The sequence below is a fragment of the Tetrao urogallus genome (assembly GCF_951394365.1).
Source record: "Tetrao urogallus genome assembly, chromosome: 2".
Lineage (NCBI taxonomy): Eukaryota > Metazoa > Chordata > Aves > Galliformes > Phasianidae > Tetrao > Tetrao urogallus.
The window spans coordinates 29696523-29713859 of NC_136814.1; the positions used below are offsets into that span (position 1 = coordinate 29696523).

General features: G+C 53.5%; 2 protein-coding genes across 4 annotated transcripts; one reads left to right on the forward strand and one right to left on the reverse strand.

The window, feature by feature from the left end:
* Window positions 1-5503, forward strand: SLC35B2 (solute carrier family 35 member B2; the record flags this gene model as incomplete). Its single annotated transcript, XM_079550418.1, is given in 6 exon segments — window positions 1-39; window positions 43-270; window positions 274-401; window positions 3408-3601; window positions 4004-4164; window positions 4565-5503. Coding segments are annotated over 6 exon segments (1689 nt in total).
* A 4969-nt stretch (window positions 5504-10472) lies between these two features.
* Window positions 10473-16004, reverse strand: HSP90AB1 (heat shock protein 90 alpha family class B member 1; the record flags this gene model as incomplete). 3 transcript variants are annotated; one of them, XM_079532757.1, is made up of 11 exons in its annotated part: window positions 10473-10582; window positions 11428-11761; window positions 12219-12487; window positions 12746-12893; window positions 13128-13318; window positions 13490-13655; window positions 14079-14384; window positions 14813-14946; window positions 15113-15257; window positions 15628-15705; window positions 15858-16004. In XM_079532757.1, 11 exons carry the CDS (start codon window positions 16002-16004, stop codon window positions 10473-10475), a joined length of 2028 nt encoding a protein of 675 aa, XP_079388883.1. The 3 variants fall into 3 exon arrangements, with proteins under 3 accessions (XP_079388883.1, XP_079388882.1, XP_079388881.1); XM_079532756.1 differs by having other exon boundaries at window positions 15113-15242; window positions 15499-15705; XM_079532755.1 differs by having other exon boundaries at window positions 15113-15272; window positions 15499-15705.
* Window positions 16005-17337: the final 1333 nt, after the last annotated feature.

Below are 17337 nucleotides of genomic sequence, written 5' to 3' on the forward strand. Positions count from 1 at the left end.
ATGCAGTGTGCTGGGGAACCGGCCCACCGAGGTGCTGTGTGAACAGACACCCATGGTGCTGACCCCACCCCAGCCAGGGAAATTCCCCACTTGCTGCCATGGAGCAGCTGCTGTTGTGTGGGGCAAATCCCGGATGGCGCAATCACCCCAGATGCTGCAGAGCTGCTCGCAGCTTTCTTCCTCTCTTCTTGCAAAGGCAGATGTGAGGGAATGCTGCCAGGAACGCAGCACTCACTCCTCTGGTCTCCCCAGCAGCTCTCGGGCTGCCATTGAGTTGTATTCTACCCACTACCTCAGCAGCACCTGCCAGGGCCGGGAGCCCTGTGGCTGGGGGGAGCAATGTGTCACAGTACTGTGGTGGTGCCAGGCCTGAAGGAGCAGGAGGAGAAAGGCAGAAGCAAGTGATCTACACTTTTTTTTTTTCCATAATAAAAGTGTTTTGTTTTGTTTTTTAAATGAGTGTCGTAAACCGTTACTGCAAGGCTGGGGCAGTGCAGCAAGCCCTGACGCAGAGCCGCCGTCGCCCCATCCTTTCCTCCCGCCCTCCGGCATAGCGAGGCCGGGCCCGCTGCGCCGTGAGCGCAGCCGCAGCTACGCGTGGCTCTGCGCCGCCCCGCACGGCTCCTCCGCGCCGCCAGGGGGCGCTGTGGGGAAGGCGGGGGGCGCGACGCTTCGGGCCGCCGGGCGGGAGTTCCGCCGCCGCCGGCAGCGGGCTGAAGGTAGCCGGCCGGGAACGGGCCGGGCCGGAGCGGGCCGCAGGTGGGTGCTGGGTCTGCAATCGGAGCGGGCTACGCGGCGCCTGCGGACGGGGCCGCTGGGCGGGGACCGGCCCTATAGCCCCGGGAGCTTCCTCTTCCTATCTCGCCGTTCCCGGCGGCGGTCCCCGGTCCCTGGCGAAAAGCCGTGCGGTCTGGGGACGTGAGGCGGCCCTCCGCCAGAGTGCGGAGCTGGGTGCCCGGGGCCGGGCCGCAGGGGAGATGCCGTGTGAGCGAGTGACGGGCAGGTGGGTACGGCGGTGGTGGGCCGGCGGTTGGGTGGGTGATTTGAGAAGCGTTTCCAACCTTAACGCGATGGTGTCGTTCCGTGCAGCGAGGTCCTGCTCGGAGTGGGGCCTGGCTCTCTGCGCTCGAGGCTTCGCGTTAGGTGGAGCGGTGTTGCAGATGCGCCGGGCTGCGGCCGGGCAGCGCTTCGGCCCTAAATCTGAGCCCTGAGGCTGAGTCAGGAGCCCGAGGCGTGGGGCCGGGGCCGAGGCCTGGCCCGGCTCTGCGGCGGTGCAGCCGAGAGCGGCCCCCTGCGAGCCTGGGAGCTGCAGCCGCGCGGCGGTCCCGCTCTGAGGCGCCTTTCACCGCTCGGCCTGCCACCCGTACGGTCCCCTCCCACCTGTAACACTGGCGGCCCTGTTCCCTCCGAGTCTCGGCGGGGAGAGCGGAGCCGGCGGCCCTGAATCTGCGTCTGGGAACTGCCGGTGCGCGCATAGAGAGCCATTGTCCCGCTGTATCCTCCTGTGGGAGAGTGGGGCTGCTCCTGCTCCCGCAACAGTGCTTGGGGGTGAGGGGAATGGTCCTGAATAGGGATGGCTGGCTTTCGGTTTCCGTCAAGTTGATGGGATGCATGGCTATGAATGTAGCAACCGACTTTGTGGTTTGTATCAGACTTAAGCAAAAGCAAAGGGCTTTTCTGTGCCCTCTGCTTGGCAAGAGAGCTGCTGTGATCAGCCAGGATTACCTCATGCAAACCTGGAGCACGTGGGCAGCATCAGCCCCCAGTGCTACCGCTGAGCTCTTTTCCTTACATCCTCCAGCACCTGTGCAGCCTGCAGTGCCTCTCAGCAGGAGAGAGGTCTGAAGGAGGGGGAGGATTGAGGCAGAGGTGTCAGACTTTTTTTTTTTTTTTAATGAGGAGAGAGCAGAGGCACAAAAACCTGTTCCAAGCTGTTTGCACTTCTACCCAGGATGGGAATTTCTGGGTCATGTAAGTTGCAGGAGGGTGAAGCTCAGCCTTGACTTATGTCAAGTTGTTGGACTCTGAGGCCTGTCTGCAGTGACTGAAGATTAGAAAAGTCCCTGAGCCCTTTCCCAGGGCATAGGAGGACAGTGGGAAGGGAGAGCTTGTTGCTCATGAAATGGCAAGGGACTTTTTTGCCTTTACAACCCTAGCTTTGTTAGTACAAGACTCTGAGATTCGTGAATACTGGAGACCACAGCTGCGGTCTCTGACACTGAGGGAAGGTACACAGGGCCTAAATTCCTATGAATCACTTGTTTTTTTTGAAGGGGGAGCTAGCATCTTCTCTGGCCCTTTTCATCACAGAAGCCCAGAGCTTCATCTGGTGCATGTTTATGTACCCAGCTCCATAGCACAATCACTGGCCCCTGTGAGGCTTTTTCTGCAGGGGAGACTGGGGCAAGAATGGAGCATGGGCCAAAGTTACCTCCTCCCCTGCTGCAGAAAGATGCTTTGACCTTGGACCAGGCTGCTGCGGGAGAGGAGGATGCCAGCGGCCTTGGGTGCAGAAGTCTGTGCCAACTTCCTCCTTGTTGTGTATCTGCTGCTCTTGTTCTTTGTGTGGCCCACTAGCCTGGGTTTGCTTGTGCACTGAAGGGGACAGTGGGAAGAACTACAGGTGCATTACAGCTGTCATAAAGCTGACCAGATCACCCCTCACTCAGGACTAATGCTTCAGATGCCTTTGCAGATAGCACTGGTAAAAACCCAACCAGACAGCTGATAAGAAGGTTCCTTCCCAACCTTGTTCTCTGGCTGTGCCTTGTCAAGTGGGTGAGCCCTGGTAATTTCCTCAGAGCTGCAGGGAGTGCCCTGGCGCACTGCCCCGGGACTATGTGCTGCCCCAGCAGGGAGATGGGCAGGCCTGGCAGCCACGTGCTCCCCTGGCTCTCCTCTGTTCACCTGGTGTAGTTGGAGGGGAAGTGGTTTTTCTGAAAGAAAGGCTGCTCTGGATGCAGGCTTGTAACATGAGCTGCTAGGAATCTTTTTTCATTTCATGACCTTTTATTTTTTTTCCACCCAGAAGAAAGAAATCTGCATTTAGCTGTGCTATAGTTTAACCTGAAAAGGTGAGGTGCAATGTGCTCCTTGCATTTGGAACAAAGGCGTTGTCAAAACTTGCCCTTTACAACAGCATTCAAACATCCTCTCCAATCCTGGAAGCCCAAGCTTTTAAGTCCATGTGTTCCTAAGCCAGAGCAAACACTGTTAACAGATGCAAATATAAACTCCAGAGGGCCTTTCCTGCTCTGTATTCTGTGATAACTGCTGTTATTTGCCAGAGTGAGATATGGGTGCTGCCTGTTGGTCAGGAGCAAACTAGGAGGTGGGTGGTGCAGGTAGGCAGGGGGAGCAGGCTGTGTGCTGGTTGCCTATCGTCTGCCTCTTTGTCTCTCTTGCAGATTTTGTGTTCCCCTCGTGCTGGCTGCTCTCCCCATCATGGCTACTGGTGAAGAAATGCTCCCTGCCTTGCAGGACTCCTGGGGGGACTTCTGGCTCTTCCGTTTCTTTATTAACGCTGCTGGCTATGCGAGTATTGTAATACCAGGATTCCTCCTCATTCAGTACTTCAAGAGAAGGAATTACCTGGAGACAGGTAGGGGCAGGCAACAGCTTTCCTCAGATATCTGCCTCAGCGCTGACAGGTGGTTCTCTTGCTGTGCTTTGTTGGACCAGCGCTGAGCTGGGCATGATCTTCCATCCCTAAGAGCTATCCTGAAACAAATCTCTCCCAGGCTCCCATATTAGTAGATATGGAAGTTTATTCTGAACAATTTGGAGTTTGCCTGAGTCAGCTCAATCCATGGCTGCATAAGTAATATGACAATTTGTCTGCTAAAGGCCCCAGTCTCCATCTGGTGTTGCATGTAGTGTAATGAACTGACTGTTAGTCACAGAGAAGGTTAGTAAGGAAGGAGCCTACAACCTCTCAGGCTGGTGTGGCTTGTGGTACCCAGGCTGTGGTTAATTCTGTGTTTGTGTTCTCTTATCCCTTCAGGCCGAGGCATTTGCTTTCCTGTCATCAAATCATGTGTGTTCGGCTCTGAGGTGAAGACTGTACATGCAGAGGATGGCTCCCTGCCACCCCGAGCAGAGCCTACAGAGTCCTCTACAGCCCGACAGATCTTGAAGCTGCTCTTCTGTGCTGCTGGTCTACAGGTAGGGGCCCTATGCATGTGTGCGTGGCCGTCCCACTCAGGGTGGAGGGACTGGAAAATGAGTTTGTACTGCCAGTTCCTTGGAGATGCAGTGCTGTCCTTGATAGGGCAGAGTTGGAGGCTGGGACACTGCCTCTCCGTTAGGATAATCCACCAGGGCTGCTGCGTAACCTTTGAGGGACCATTCTGGTGTCGTCTGCATTGGTACCTCTCTCATCTGTCCTAATGCAGCTATATATCAGTAATGTTCTCTGATCTTGTCCATCTGGTTCAACAGGCAGTTTAAAACAAGCGTTTTCTCTGTACTGAGGTGTTGCTTTGTGGGCAATAGACAGTCTTCCAATGATTGCTTGTAGCTCTTGGTGCGGGTCCTAATTCCCTGTGCTCCTCTTGCTTTGCAGGCCTCCTACCTCACATGGGGTGTTCTCCAGGAGCGCGTGATGACAAGAACATACGGTGCTACTGAGACGGACCCTGGTGAGAAGTTCAAGGACTCCCAGTTCCTAGTGTTTATGAACCGCATCCTGGCCTTCACTGTGGCTGGTCTGTACTGCGCCTTGACCAAGCAGCCGCGCCATGGGGCTGCTATGTACAAGTACTCTTTCGCCTCCCTCTCCAACATCCTCAGCAGCTGGTGCCAGTATGAGGCTCTCAAATACATCAGCTTCCCCACCCAAGTGCTGGCCAAGGCTTCTAAAGTGATCCCTGTAATGATGATGGGTAAACTGGTGTCACACAAGAGTTACGAGTACTGGGAATACCTGACAGCTGCCCTCATCTCTGTGGGGGTCAGCATGTTCCTGCTCTCCAGTGCTCCCAACAGACACGTGTCCACTGTCACCACTTTCTCTGGTGTAGTCCTCCTGGCCGGCTACATTGTCTTCGACAGCTTCACATCCAACTGGCAGGACGCCCTCTTCACCTACAAGATGTCTCCCGTGCAGATGATGTTCGGTGTCAATGTCTTCTCCTGCCTTTTCACAGTGGGCTCGCTCTTGGAGCAGGGTGCTTTGCTAGAATCAGTGCACTTCATGGCTCGTCACTCGGAGTTCACGGCCCACGCGGTGCTGCTGTCAGTGTGCTCTGCCTGCGGCCAGCTCTTCATCTTCTACACCATCAACCAGTTTGGGGCAGCCGTCTTCACTATCATCATGACTCTTCGCCAGGCCTTTGCCATTCTCCTCTCCTGCCTCATTTACGGGCACACTGTCACTGTTGTGGGTGGGCTGGGCATAGCTGTCGTCTTTATGGCACTCTTCCTCCGCGTCTATGCCCGCAGCCGCATGAAGAAGCGCAGCAAGAAACTACCACCAGGGGAGACCGCTGTCCAAAAGGTCTAAGGAGCTGAGGCCAGGGTCTCGGAGCTGTGCCTGCTGTCCTGCCTCTGCTGGGGGGCGCTTGCTTGATCTGTCAGAACCCACTGAGGAGCCAGGTGGAGTATCGTTAGACTGGACAAGTGACTCACTTTTCCACCTGCTTTTCCTGGGGAAGGGGCTGCAACAAGCCCAGGGAATGCTCTGGGCTGCCACAGCTCCAAACCTTACTATTTGCCTTAATAGGTGAGAGACATCCAGCCAAGACACGGACCTAGGGGCTTGCAGCTGCAGGGGCAAACCAGCATGGGGCTGCTGGTGCTCCTGCCCCACCTGTGTCATGGTTTCTCTCTAAGGTCATTGATTGAACAAGAGAGATCTTTTCCATGGCAACATCTTCCCTCCAGCTTACGCGCCTCCATGTCTGTCACTACTACAGAGCTCAGCAGGAGGAGGGGGCAGGAAAAACACTAGCTCTGTCTTTGAAATGTCTCTATATGAGGCAAAATCCTGAGCTGAGCCTGGGGTAAGTAGGACAGAAACTCCCGCTCACTCACTCCAGCCTCAGGCTTTCTTCCCAGGAGGTGCTCCAGGTAGGAGAGGCACAGCTCAGAGAGGACCTGTCCTACCACAGGCCTGGGATCTGCTCTGGGAGGGCAGGCTGGAATCCCAGTTTGGTTTATCAGTCCCTTACCCCAGCTCTAAGCCAATTTTCTTTGCTCCTCCTAGCCCAGGCTGATTTTTATGCGGAGATAGAGGCTGGCTGATGCATTTCCCAAGGCTTGCTGAGTTATTCTAGGTTGCTTTTCATTTACATCCGCTGCTGTTACAGGCCAAAGGCTACAGTGCCCAGAATCCCCAGCATCCCCTCAGGGTGCCACGGTTTCTGGACTGTGTAGTTGCCATTCAGAGAAGCACAAACACCCCCTTTTTTTTTTTTTTCCCTGCCAACTGGAAGTATCAGCCCCACCTTTCTTGGGGCTTTATCAGAGCCCCACAGTGCCTGGAGGTCTGCAGGAAGGGACAGAGCCCTCTGTCATGGCTCATCCCCTCTCCACAGGCAGCAGAGGATGGAGGAGCAGGTGCCTGCCCCCGGGCAACAGGGGATGTGGTAGTGGAGGCTGCTCCCACTGCTCTTCCCCAAAGCCTGGGTTGTACCCATTAACCCTTTTCTCCCCATTACAGCCTGACTGACAAGTCAGCAATTTTGGTACTTTTGAAAAGCAACTTTTTTCTTTTTATTTTATTAAATTAAAAATATGCTGCATATAGTACCCCAGGGGTAAATGGGTTTTTTGTTTGTTTTCTTTCCCCCTGTATCTTCCCTCCCACTCACAGCTGGAGGGAAGAGACTAATTCCCCAAGCTGTTCCCTGATCTCCCTAGAAAACTTTGCTGTGCTCTCTCTCCTTTCCAAATATGGGTACCTCTGCCTGCACCCAGGTTGGACCTACAGCTCCAAAGCCCCATGGTCCCTCCGTGCAAGATCCCTGAACACACACAGCTGGAGAACATAGCCATGCTCAGACCTCTGCTTGTGCTGGTGAGTGCACCAGGACCTGCAACTCTGTGCCAATTTAATCCTGATAAGGACTTGGGGACCACGCAGGGAACCCTGGCTCCAGGTGGGTGTATGTGCAAATAGGGTAGATGGATAGAGATTATGTAAATGGGGGGCCAGAGCCTCCACTGCCATAGTGAGGCCTTGAAGGAGTCCAGTCTTCATGGAGTGCATTTGCACCCACACCAGCTCCACAAGTCCTGTATAGACCCCTGGTGCACAATTGAGTGTTGAAATAAACCTTCACTCTATGCTTGTGCTCTCTGGGCCTAGCAAGGTCTGGAGCCAACCACAGAACCTTGCCCTGCAGCTAGAGAAACAGGAGAATCAAGCGAGGGTTACAGGAGAGACTGATCAGGCATATTAACAGCCTGCAAGGACAACAGCATCTGCTGAGCACAGACTGAGTTTGGCTCTAGCGGTTTTATCCGAGTTCCTTTACTACTTTGAAGTTCTTGAATGTGCCTGTATTACATGATCTCACAGCCCTGCATCCTTCCTCTTGCCTCCACCTCTTTGTTTACAGATTCAAATTCCCCCAAGAGTCTGCCTCACAGTCTGCTGTCAGACTGAGAACGTTTGGGTTTTTGGGTAGGATTTTTTTTGGGGGGAAAAGGGGAGATGAAAAGGAAAGGAATGGTAAAGTTCCTTTCTATCACAGTGCAGAACAGGACCCTTGTTCTCAGTTAAATGAGAATGGAGGAAAACAAACAAGGAAAATGCTTTAAGCTGAAAAGAATCAATGTTGAGGCTCACTTGGCAAAACTTCCCCATCCTGGGAGAAATCCTGTCTCCTTTCTCCTGTCTCAGCAAGAAAATTACTCTGCAAGAGTTGGCTAGCACAGCTCTAGCTGCACCCCACCAGCTTGCACCCAAGCAGCACCGTGCCCCACAGTGTGCAGCCATGACTCCAGCTCCCAATAGGGCTCGAAACAGGGCCCAGCTGTTCTCTAGCTCCCCTTTCCCTTTTCATGATGGATGCTGGCTGAAACACACACTCCATTTTATGCATATGCTGGTTACATTTTGCCCCGCTATGCTTCCCCTTCTACTTCCTCTTCATTCTATCTCAATGTCATCTGCCCTTGTAGCAGCTTTCCACTTTATTCTGTTCCTGCTTCGTGTTACAATTCCACCTCAACTTCCACATCCACCCTTGTAGCAGCTGCCTTCTGCCCTTCCGCTTCTTTCCACTTCTCCCAGTTCTGCTTCATTCCACTTCTCTTTCCTTCCTCTACTTCTGTTTCAACTTTTTCTACTTCTGGTTACGCTTCTGGTTTGAGTTCCTTCTCATTCCACTCCTTTCCACTTCTGCTTCCTCTGACGCTTCTATTTCAATCCACTTCTGCTTCCATTTCCTTCTGCTTGATTTCCCTTCCGGTTGCACTTTAGCTTATAGTTCTGCCTTGTTCTGTTTCTGATTCCTTCTGCTTAAACTTCTGGTTCCACTTCAACTTCTGGTTCTGCTTCCACTTCTGCTTCTTTCCATCCTCATAGCAGCCACCTTACACCCTCACAACATTCTGCCCTTCCATTTCTGATTTCTTCCACTGTTGCTTCCACTTCTACTTCACTTTGCTTGTGCTTCCACTTCATTTTCCATTTACACCTCTTCCATTTACACCTCTGCTTTCTTCTGCTTCTGGTTCCACTCCCCCTTCTGTCTCCTTCAGCTTCTACCATTGCAGTACTGTGTCCTACAGTGCCTTGGTGTGCAGGCATGACTCCACCTCCCACCAGAGCTGTGCTCTACCTCCTACTTCCCTTTTCAAGATGGATGTTGGCTAAAATGTCCACTCCATTTTGTGCCTGTGGCTGCTGGCATACAGTCAAGTATGACTTGATGTCGCTTTCCCCTCCCCAACCCCAGAGGCCAACATGGCAGAGGGTGACAAGCCCTACAGCTTTAGTGTAAGTTTGATACAAAGAGCAGATGGCTCAGATGATGCCCCAGGCCTCTCAGTCATCCAAGAGACAGGTTAAAGCAAGGTGCTGCTAAGCCCAAAGGGCTGCAGAAACCTTAAAACAGCAAGCTGGATGGCGGAGAAAAAGTGAAGCCTAGAACAAAGCCTGCAAAAGCAGTTTGACATAAGAGCTGAACAGAGGCAGCTGAAATCCCCAGCAGTAACTTCCCCCCACCCCTATTTCAACTCTGTGCTGCAAGGGAACAAGCAGATGGCTCCTGTCACTGCTCCAGCCCAGAGACAGAGATGCTGATTAGACCAGCCAGCAGCAACACACACTCATGTCCTGTTAGCTTATTCAGCTGACAAGCACAGCTTGAAAAGGTTTCTTCACCAGCTGCAGGTCATGCAGGCAGAGACCACCTCTCCTGCCCAGCAGGTCCTTTCTCACCTACCCTCTCTGTGGTGCCAAAGCAGGGAAGTAGCAGAGATGAGCTAAAGCACAACTCAAATCTAGTCAGAGTAGACCCTGCCTTCACATGGCAGTTCAGAAAGAGCACAACAGTTTGAACCTGTGGTGGTGGCTTTTTAACTACAGAGGCCAAGAGCATTGAAAGCAGGCCACCTATCTCTCCCCCAACTTCTGGAAAGAGCTGCAGCCCACTCAGCATGTGCAGCTATGACACACAGAAGAGAAAGGGAGCCAAGGCCACAGCTTGATGCAAGCCAAAAGACAGTTTCTTCAAGGCATCTCCTAAGTTCTCCTCAGCCAGTAATCCCCTCCTCACCTTGTTCCCTGGAGGCAAGGATAGGCAGTGGTGCAGCTAGAACAAGAACCTGTCTCCTGCATTCTGTCTCCTGCAAGTTCTACCCCAGGTTCATATAACCCCCTGCTTATACATGGCAGAGGATAGAAGTCCCAGCAGCCCTCCAATACAAGGAAGTGTGCCCACAAGCAAAACAGGCCTGTCAGCCCTCTCAGCACAGCACCAGCTGAGCTCTGCATAACTTCCCTTCCAGTGCTCAAACCTCTGGAATTGAGCATCCTCACCTTCCCCTTTCTGGACATGAGAACACAATAGAACCTTTTATGTAAACCTTGATCTTTTGACACTTTAATTCCAGTAGAACAAAACATCAGGAAAATCAATGAAAAATAACCAAGTCAACCAAGATACAATCCAACTATGGGGAGGCTGGAGAGAAAGGACTCTCTTCACCTCAGTTGAGCATGGGAGATCCCATGGGGTGTGAGAAAGAGGAAGACTGACCCCTCCACACCTCCATTCCCCATTAGATGATCTTACATAAGTAGAAATACACACAACAGACATGCCCAGGGCTGCCTGACTTGCTCATTACTGACAAACAGGGAATCCTGTCTCCATTCCCCACTACAAAAAAAAAAAAAATAAAAAAAATTCCAGAAGACACCATCAAGGAGCCAGAAGTCGGTGGGAGCAGAGACCCCTTCTCTAAACCGACATGAGATTGGACAGAGGTCTGGCAGGAGATGGAAGAGACTTCCTTCTTTAGTCCACCTCTTCCATGCGCGATGTGTCTTCATCTCCCTCCAGAGGTGGGACTTCATCAGGAGGAGCTGTATTGGACTCTTCTGCAATCACCTCATCCTCATCAATACCTAGGAGAGAAAAGGGAAAGAAGAGATGAAGCCTCTAAGAGACAGCTGAGTCGCACAGTCCCACAACAAAGGCTGGCTTGTCAGGAGCCCAAGCAACAGCACCCAGGAATTACGCCAAGCCACAGCACTTCTTGATTTACATTTGTGCCTAAAAGACAGTTGAGACAAAACTGAATGTAAGCAAGCACTTTGAACACATGCCCTCTTTTCCATGCTAGATTTTTGACATCTACTGCAAGAATGATGTCACCTGTGCAGCCTGGTGGTGGGCATGAGGCCAGGACAACCTTTCTTGAGACTTCCACTTGCCTCCAGCCTCCTTAAACACCCAGCTACTTCTGTGTATCACAGCAGCACTGCTCACTTACTGGCCTTCCCCTCATGCCTCAACTACACATTGCTTTTGCTGCACAGGCCACAGAAAGCTAGGCTGCCTGCTTCTGCCAAGGCACATCACTCCTTCCTAATAACTTCTGTAGGAAATTCCAGCTCAGACACCTTGGGCACCTATACGGTGTCAAGCCACAAGAAAAGGTGAGGGGACCATGGATCTGCACTTCCACAGAGACCTGGGCAGGTGATTTCACAGCAGGTTAAGAAAATCCCATTTATAAGGGGAGCTAGCCTCGCCCAGAATCATAGAATCACCAAGGTTGGAAAAGACCTAAGAGATCATCCAGTCCAACCGTTCACCTATTCCCAATAGCTCCCACTAAACCATGTCCCTCAGCACAACATCCAGTCTTTCCTTGAACACCCCCAGGCTCGGTGACTCCACCACCTCCCTTGACAGTCCATTCCAGTGCCTGACCAGAACCTTCTCCAGAAGCTGCGTGGACACGTACCAAGCCCCAGTTTGATCATCCTGTAGATGCGGTTGGAATGGGTCTGAGGATCTTCCAGGGAGAAGCCAGAGGACAGCAGAGCAGTCTCGAAGAGTAGGACCACCAGGTCTTTGACAGCTTTGTCATTCTTGTCAGCATCAGCCTTCCGGCGGAGAGTTTCCACAATTGGGTGGTCAGGGTTGATTTCCAGGTGCTTCTTGGCCATCATATAGCCCATGGTAGAGTTATCCCGCAGTGCCTGAGCCTTCATGATGCGCTCCATGTTTGCTGTCCAACCGTATGTGCTGGTGACAATGCAGCAGGGAGATGAGACCAACCGGTTTGAGATAGTTACCTGACAAGGGAGCCAAGAGTTAGCAGAGCAAGGCTCCCAGCATACCCAAGAACGGACCCAGCCCCAGCGCACAACACCCCATGTAATCATCCCAGGTTCACCTGAGGACAGCCCAAAGCAAACAGGGATCCTTCAAAACAGCTCCAAAAATCGCTTGACAGAACAGTTTGGACAGCTCAGCCAGCACCTTCAGTTCCCACTGCATTTCCCACACTTACCGTCTCCCATCAATGCACGTATTTGGGTCAGTGCCCCTCGCCTGCAGCCTGGCTGCTTAGAGCAAGATGGTGCAGTGCATGCTGGGACCTTCAGTCTCCTTTAGCGGCTCCTCTGCAGGAGATGAGGGAGATCAGAGGCATGCATTGAGCTGGGACCCTTGTCTGCATCACGGAGGGGCCCAGCCCTCCTCCCACCAGCCCAGGACACAGCCCTGGGCTGAGCTCCTCAACCGTCTCACCTTCTCCACCTTCTTGTCCAGGATTTCCTTCATGAGTTTGCAGAGGGTCTCAAACTTAGCCTTGCTCTCCTCCATCTTCTTTTTCTCCTCTTCATCCTCAGGTAGTTCCAACCCCTCCTTAGTAACTGACACTAGGGTTTTCCCATCAAACTCCTTGAGCTGCTGCACGCAGTATTCATCAATAGGCTCCGTCATGTACACCACCTCAAAGCCACGCTTCCTCACACGCTCCACAAAGGCTGAGTTGGCAACCTGTTCTTTGCTCTCCCCTGTGTTTATGGGTTTAAAAGCAGAATGTCACAAAGATTTAGGAGCTGCTTACAGCGTGATAGAAAATACCAATCTCTCAGAGCCCCTGATGTAAAGTTGGCTGCAGCTAGGGCTCTGGGCCTGATAACCTTGCCCCAGCACCCAGAGATGGGTCTGTCTTTCAGCAGAGAGGACTTGCTGAAGGCAGCAAGATTTGCTTGGAAGAATTTAAAGCTGGTAGACAGATAACCCACTTCATCAGCAGAGATCTGGCTCACCTGTGATGTAGTAGATACTCTTCTGTGACTCCTTCATACGGGACACATACTCTGAAAGTGAAGTCATCTCATCACCTGACTGAGATGTGTGGTAGCGCAGCAGCTCTGAAAGGCGTTTTCGGTTTGTTGAGTCCTCATGGATGCCCAGCTGTGGGCAGAAAGCATGCATGTGGTCTCCAGAATGGAGTTTATACACTTGGCTATCCCCAAGACACAACCACCTCCTAACATAAGAGTCCAACTGCCCACAGAGGCTCTCTGGGACACTTCTGAGGCCCACCTCTACCCCAACACCCTGATGTGATGCTGGAACAAGCCTGTTCCGAAGGCAGGTGGGTCTCAAGTCCCTCCCTCCTCCAGTGCACTATGTCCAAGCTCTCACCTTCAGATTCTTGGAAAAGGCCTCATAAAATTTCTTGTAGTTCTCTTTGTCCTCTGCCAACTCAGTGAAGAGCTCCAAGCACTTTTTCACAATGTTTTTGCGGATCACCTTGAGGATTTTGCTCTGCTGCAACATCTCACGAGATATGTTCAAAGGTAGATCTTCTGAGTCCACAACACCTCGGATGAAGTCTAAGTAAGGGAAACAGAAATTAAGATCTCATTATAACAGAAGTGTTAAGACACAGACTGCTGTCAGCCCACTGCTGCTGGCATCTCAGCCAACCACCTGGCACTGAGAACCACAATGAGGCTGGGGGTGTCCCAGCTCAACCTGGGAAACTGAGGCAGGGGGGCTCTTACTCAGGTACTCAGGAATGAGCTCATCACAGCTGTCCATAATGAAGACACGCCTCACATACAGCTTAATATTGTTCTTCTTCTTCTTGTTCTCGAAGAGGTCAAAAGGAGCACGGCGTGGGATGAAGAGCAGGGCCCTGAACTCCAGCTGCCCTTCCACAGAGAAGTGCTGTGGGGCCAGAAATGAGAAAATGCCACTTCTGTCCCTTCTACACTTTGCTGCAAGCACCTACACTGGGCAGGCTGAACTGCTGCTCCTCAGCACTAGGGCTGGCAGAGGAGCATAGCACGGTCTCCTGCAAGACAGCCAGCATTTCCCCCTCTTCAGCCCTACTGCTACCCCAGCATGTCCAGGCTTCTCTAGCATCCAGTAGGCCCAGACAGAGAAGTCATAGTTCTATGAGACCCAATATTCTCCTGTTCAAGTTCCTAGTCTACCACTGCCCACCCCTCCACCTGCACAAAAATCAATAGAAGCTGCAGCATCAAGTGGCCCAGGAACCTTCAGATTTGTACCAAAATGGTGGCTTTGGGTACAAGCTAGAAAGGGGCCCTCTGTCCCTCCAGGAAGCCAGGGTGGCCCAGGACCCACCTTGACCGCCAGGTGGTCCTCCCAGTCATTGGTGAGGCTTTTGTAGAACTCTCCATACTCCTCCTGGGTGATGTCATCAGGGTTGCGGGTCCAAATAGGTTTGGTCTTGTTCAGCTCCTCCTGGTCAATATATTTCTCCTTAATTTTCTTGGTCTTTTTCTTCTTGCCTTTATCTCCCTCCTCCTCCTCATCAGAGCCCACATCCTCAATTTTTGGTTTCTCCTCATCCTTAATCTCTTCCTCTTTCTCAGCTTTCTCTTCTTCTGTCTCATCATCACTGATTTCTTTCTCACGCTCCTTCTCCACCTGTGCAAGAAAGGACAAGAATCAGGGTCATAAACACAGTTTTAGCCCCAAGCAACCGCTACCAGAAAATCTTTATTCTTAGGACAAGCAAAACAGGCATCCTCATGGGTGCAGACCACTGCCCAACACATACAATGGCAGGAAACAGGGCTTTTTCCCCAGTGAACCCTACAAATCCTTGCAGCGTTCATGTAATGAAACAGCGTGTCTGAGAAGACAGCGGGCACAAAACCCTCTACGCTCCATGGCTAATTCAGCTGTACAGATCAAAGACTGAATACGTGCCTGGATATTAACTACATTTGCCTCCAATTCCTCACTTCCTCTAGCCACAAAAGATGGTAGCTGTCTTTCTTTCATCCCCTCCAACATTTCTCATCCCTCCCTCCCGCTTTCCCAGGGGTCCCCACAGAACTTTTCTCACATACATAAAGTGTGATGGGGTAGCCAATGAACTGGGAGTGCTTCTTCACCACCTCCTTGACACGCCTCTCCTCCAAATACTCTGTCTGGTCCTCCTTCAAATACAGGATCACTTTGGTGCCCCGTCCAATGGGCTCACCTATTGTGTGAGATGACAAAGCTGTGGGTTTCAAGGGGTGATGCAGAAGGGCAATGCATAAACAGGACCAGCTTTGGGAACGTAACTGCTACTTGATAACGTAACGTTAAGGATTAAAAGGACTGCCCATCCAGCAGAAATACACCTGGTTTTGTGCCATACGTACCATGGTCAGTCCGGACAGTGAAGGATCCCCCAGCTGACGACTCCCAGGCATACTGCTCATCATCATTATGCTTGGTAATGACCACCACCTTCTCGGCCACCAGGTAGGCAGAGTAGAAACCCACACCAAACTGTCCAATCATAGAGATGTCTGCGCCTGCCTGTGAGGGCAGAGGGAGAGAAAGAGTACAGAAAGCATTTGCAATGGCTTCAATCAGCAGAGAGCTGCGTCAGCACACGCACGGATAAAGGCACAACAGGCAGCCAGCCCTACCCTCAGCACCTCCCTGCTACTGGAGGTGTGGAAACACACTCAGGTAGGCCGGCAGCCCCCGCAGCAAGGAAGGCAGCGGGGCCACAGATCCCACGCAGCCAAAAGCAACCCACCTGCAAGGCCTCCATGAAGGCTTTGGTACCCGATTTGGCAATGGTGCCCAGGTTGTTGATGAGGTCGGCTTTGGTCATCCCGATACCGGTGTCCAGCAGGGTGAGCGTGCGGTCCCGCGGGTTGGGGACGATGTCGATCTTGAGGTCCTTCCCGCTGTCCAGCTTGGAGGGCTCGGTCAGGCTCTCGTAGCGGATCTTGTCCAGCGCCTTTAGGAGAGAACGGGTCCCGCTCGCTGCCACCCCCTACCGGACAGCCGCCGCCAAGCACCACGTGCCTCGGCCCACTGTAGAGCCCCTCAGGGCTGCCCCAGCCCCCCCGCCCCCCAGCAGAGGAAGACCCTCCCGCGGCCAGGGCTCACGTCGGAGGCGTTGGAGATGAGCTCCCGCAGGAAGATCTCCTTGTTGGAGTAGAACGTGTTGATGATGAGCGACATGAGCTGCGCGATCTCCGCCTGGAAGGCGAACGTCTCCACCTCCTCCTCTCCATGCTGCACTTCCTCGGGCATCTGCAAGGCAACCCCACGCCGTCTGTACCAGGGCTGCAGCGATAGCTACAGCGATAACAGCCCACCCGACCAGCCTCGACCCAGCGCCGCCCGAACCTCAGTGTCGGCAGTCGGCCGGTGCAAAAAAAGAACCCTCACCTCCCCCTTAGGCTTCCTTATAGAGGCACGGTGCGCCCCGCCCCGCCCGGCGGTTCCTTCCGCCTTAAAACGGCCCTGCAGAACGCGGCCGCCCGCAGCGGTGATGTCGGGTGAAGCTGCGGGCCGCTCGGTGGGCCCACCTCCTGTCCCCTTTAACGGCGGCGGGCAGCGGAGGAGCACAGTGTCGGCAGAGTAGGAGCGCGGTCGGTGTTCCAGAGAGTTCCACGCGACCCCCGGTGGCGGTCGGGCTTCTGCGGGTCCGGGGCGCCGGCCGGTGTGTGGGAGCGGACCGCCGCGAGGCCGTGCAGTTCTCCTCCGCGGCACCAGGCGGCACTGCGGTTACTGCGAGGTGCCCTTTTCCCACAGTGATGGACACAGACACACGTTTCAGTCTTTTTATAGAAAAAGGCAACTGTACATTTACAGATACATTTACAGAGCGCGGGGGGCAGCCGGGGGCAGGCCGGGACTGCCGCAGCCGGGAACCGCCGCCTTCCTCCTGCGGAGGGAGGAGAGCGAACAAAGGCAGAATGAGCAACCGGTTATGTGGGGGCTGAACGCGGGGGGGCAGGGAGAAGCAAAGGGTGCACAGCTCTTCATCTGCTGAGCCGCGGTGCTGGCTCTTGGCGTGGACGGGACACGGATATCTCTCGCCCTTCAAACCCAGCGGCCCAGGGTGTGGCAGTGTGGGGCTGGCGAGGCCGGCTGGGGTTTTCCCCATCTGCAAGTGTCTCCAGTAGGAGAAAAGCTGCAGTGGAGGATGAGGGGAGGGAGAGGAGAGGCAGAGGAGAGGGAGAGGATGCCTGCAATAAGAGCAGGAGGGGGAGTAACACTGGATACCAGCCTTCAGCTCTGCCTGGCGGAGAGGAGGAGGCTTGCAATGGCTTTCGGCCTTGAGCTGGGGAACTTCTGTGTCACAGGAGGCAGATGGACCTCAGTGAGGTCCTGGGAATTTTACACACAACACGGGGAAGGCAAAGGCACATAGGCCTGAAGGCAGCACACAGCCAGGCATGGCAGGAGCCACACCAACCCTGGAAGAGTGGAACCGTCCCTGGATGGAACATCTGCTGTGGCAGCGCGATTTGGCAGGGGCAGGAGTGAGGTGTTATCACCCCACAGCACAGAGGTGTCCAGGGCCTCGGAGGAGGATGCGGAGCCATCTTAGTATGCCTGCACCCTCTGGGTGCCTCTG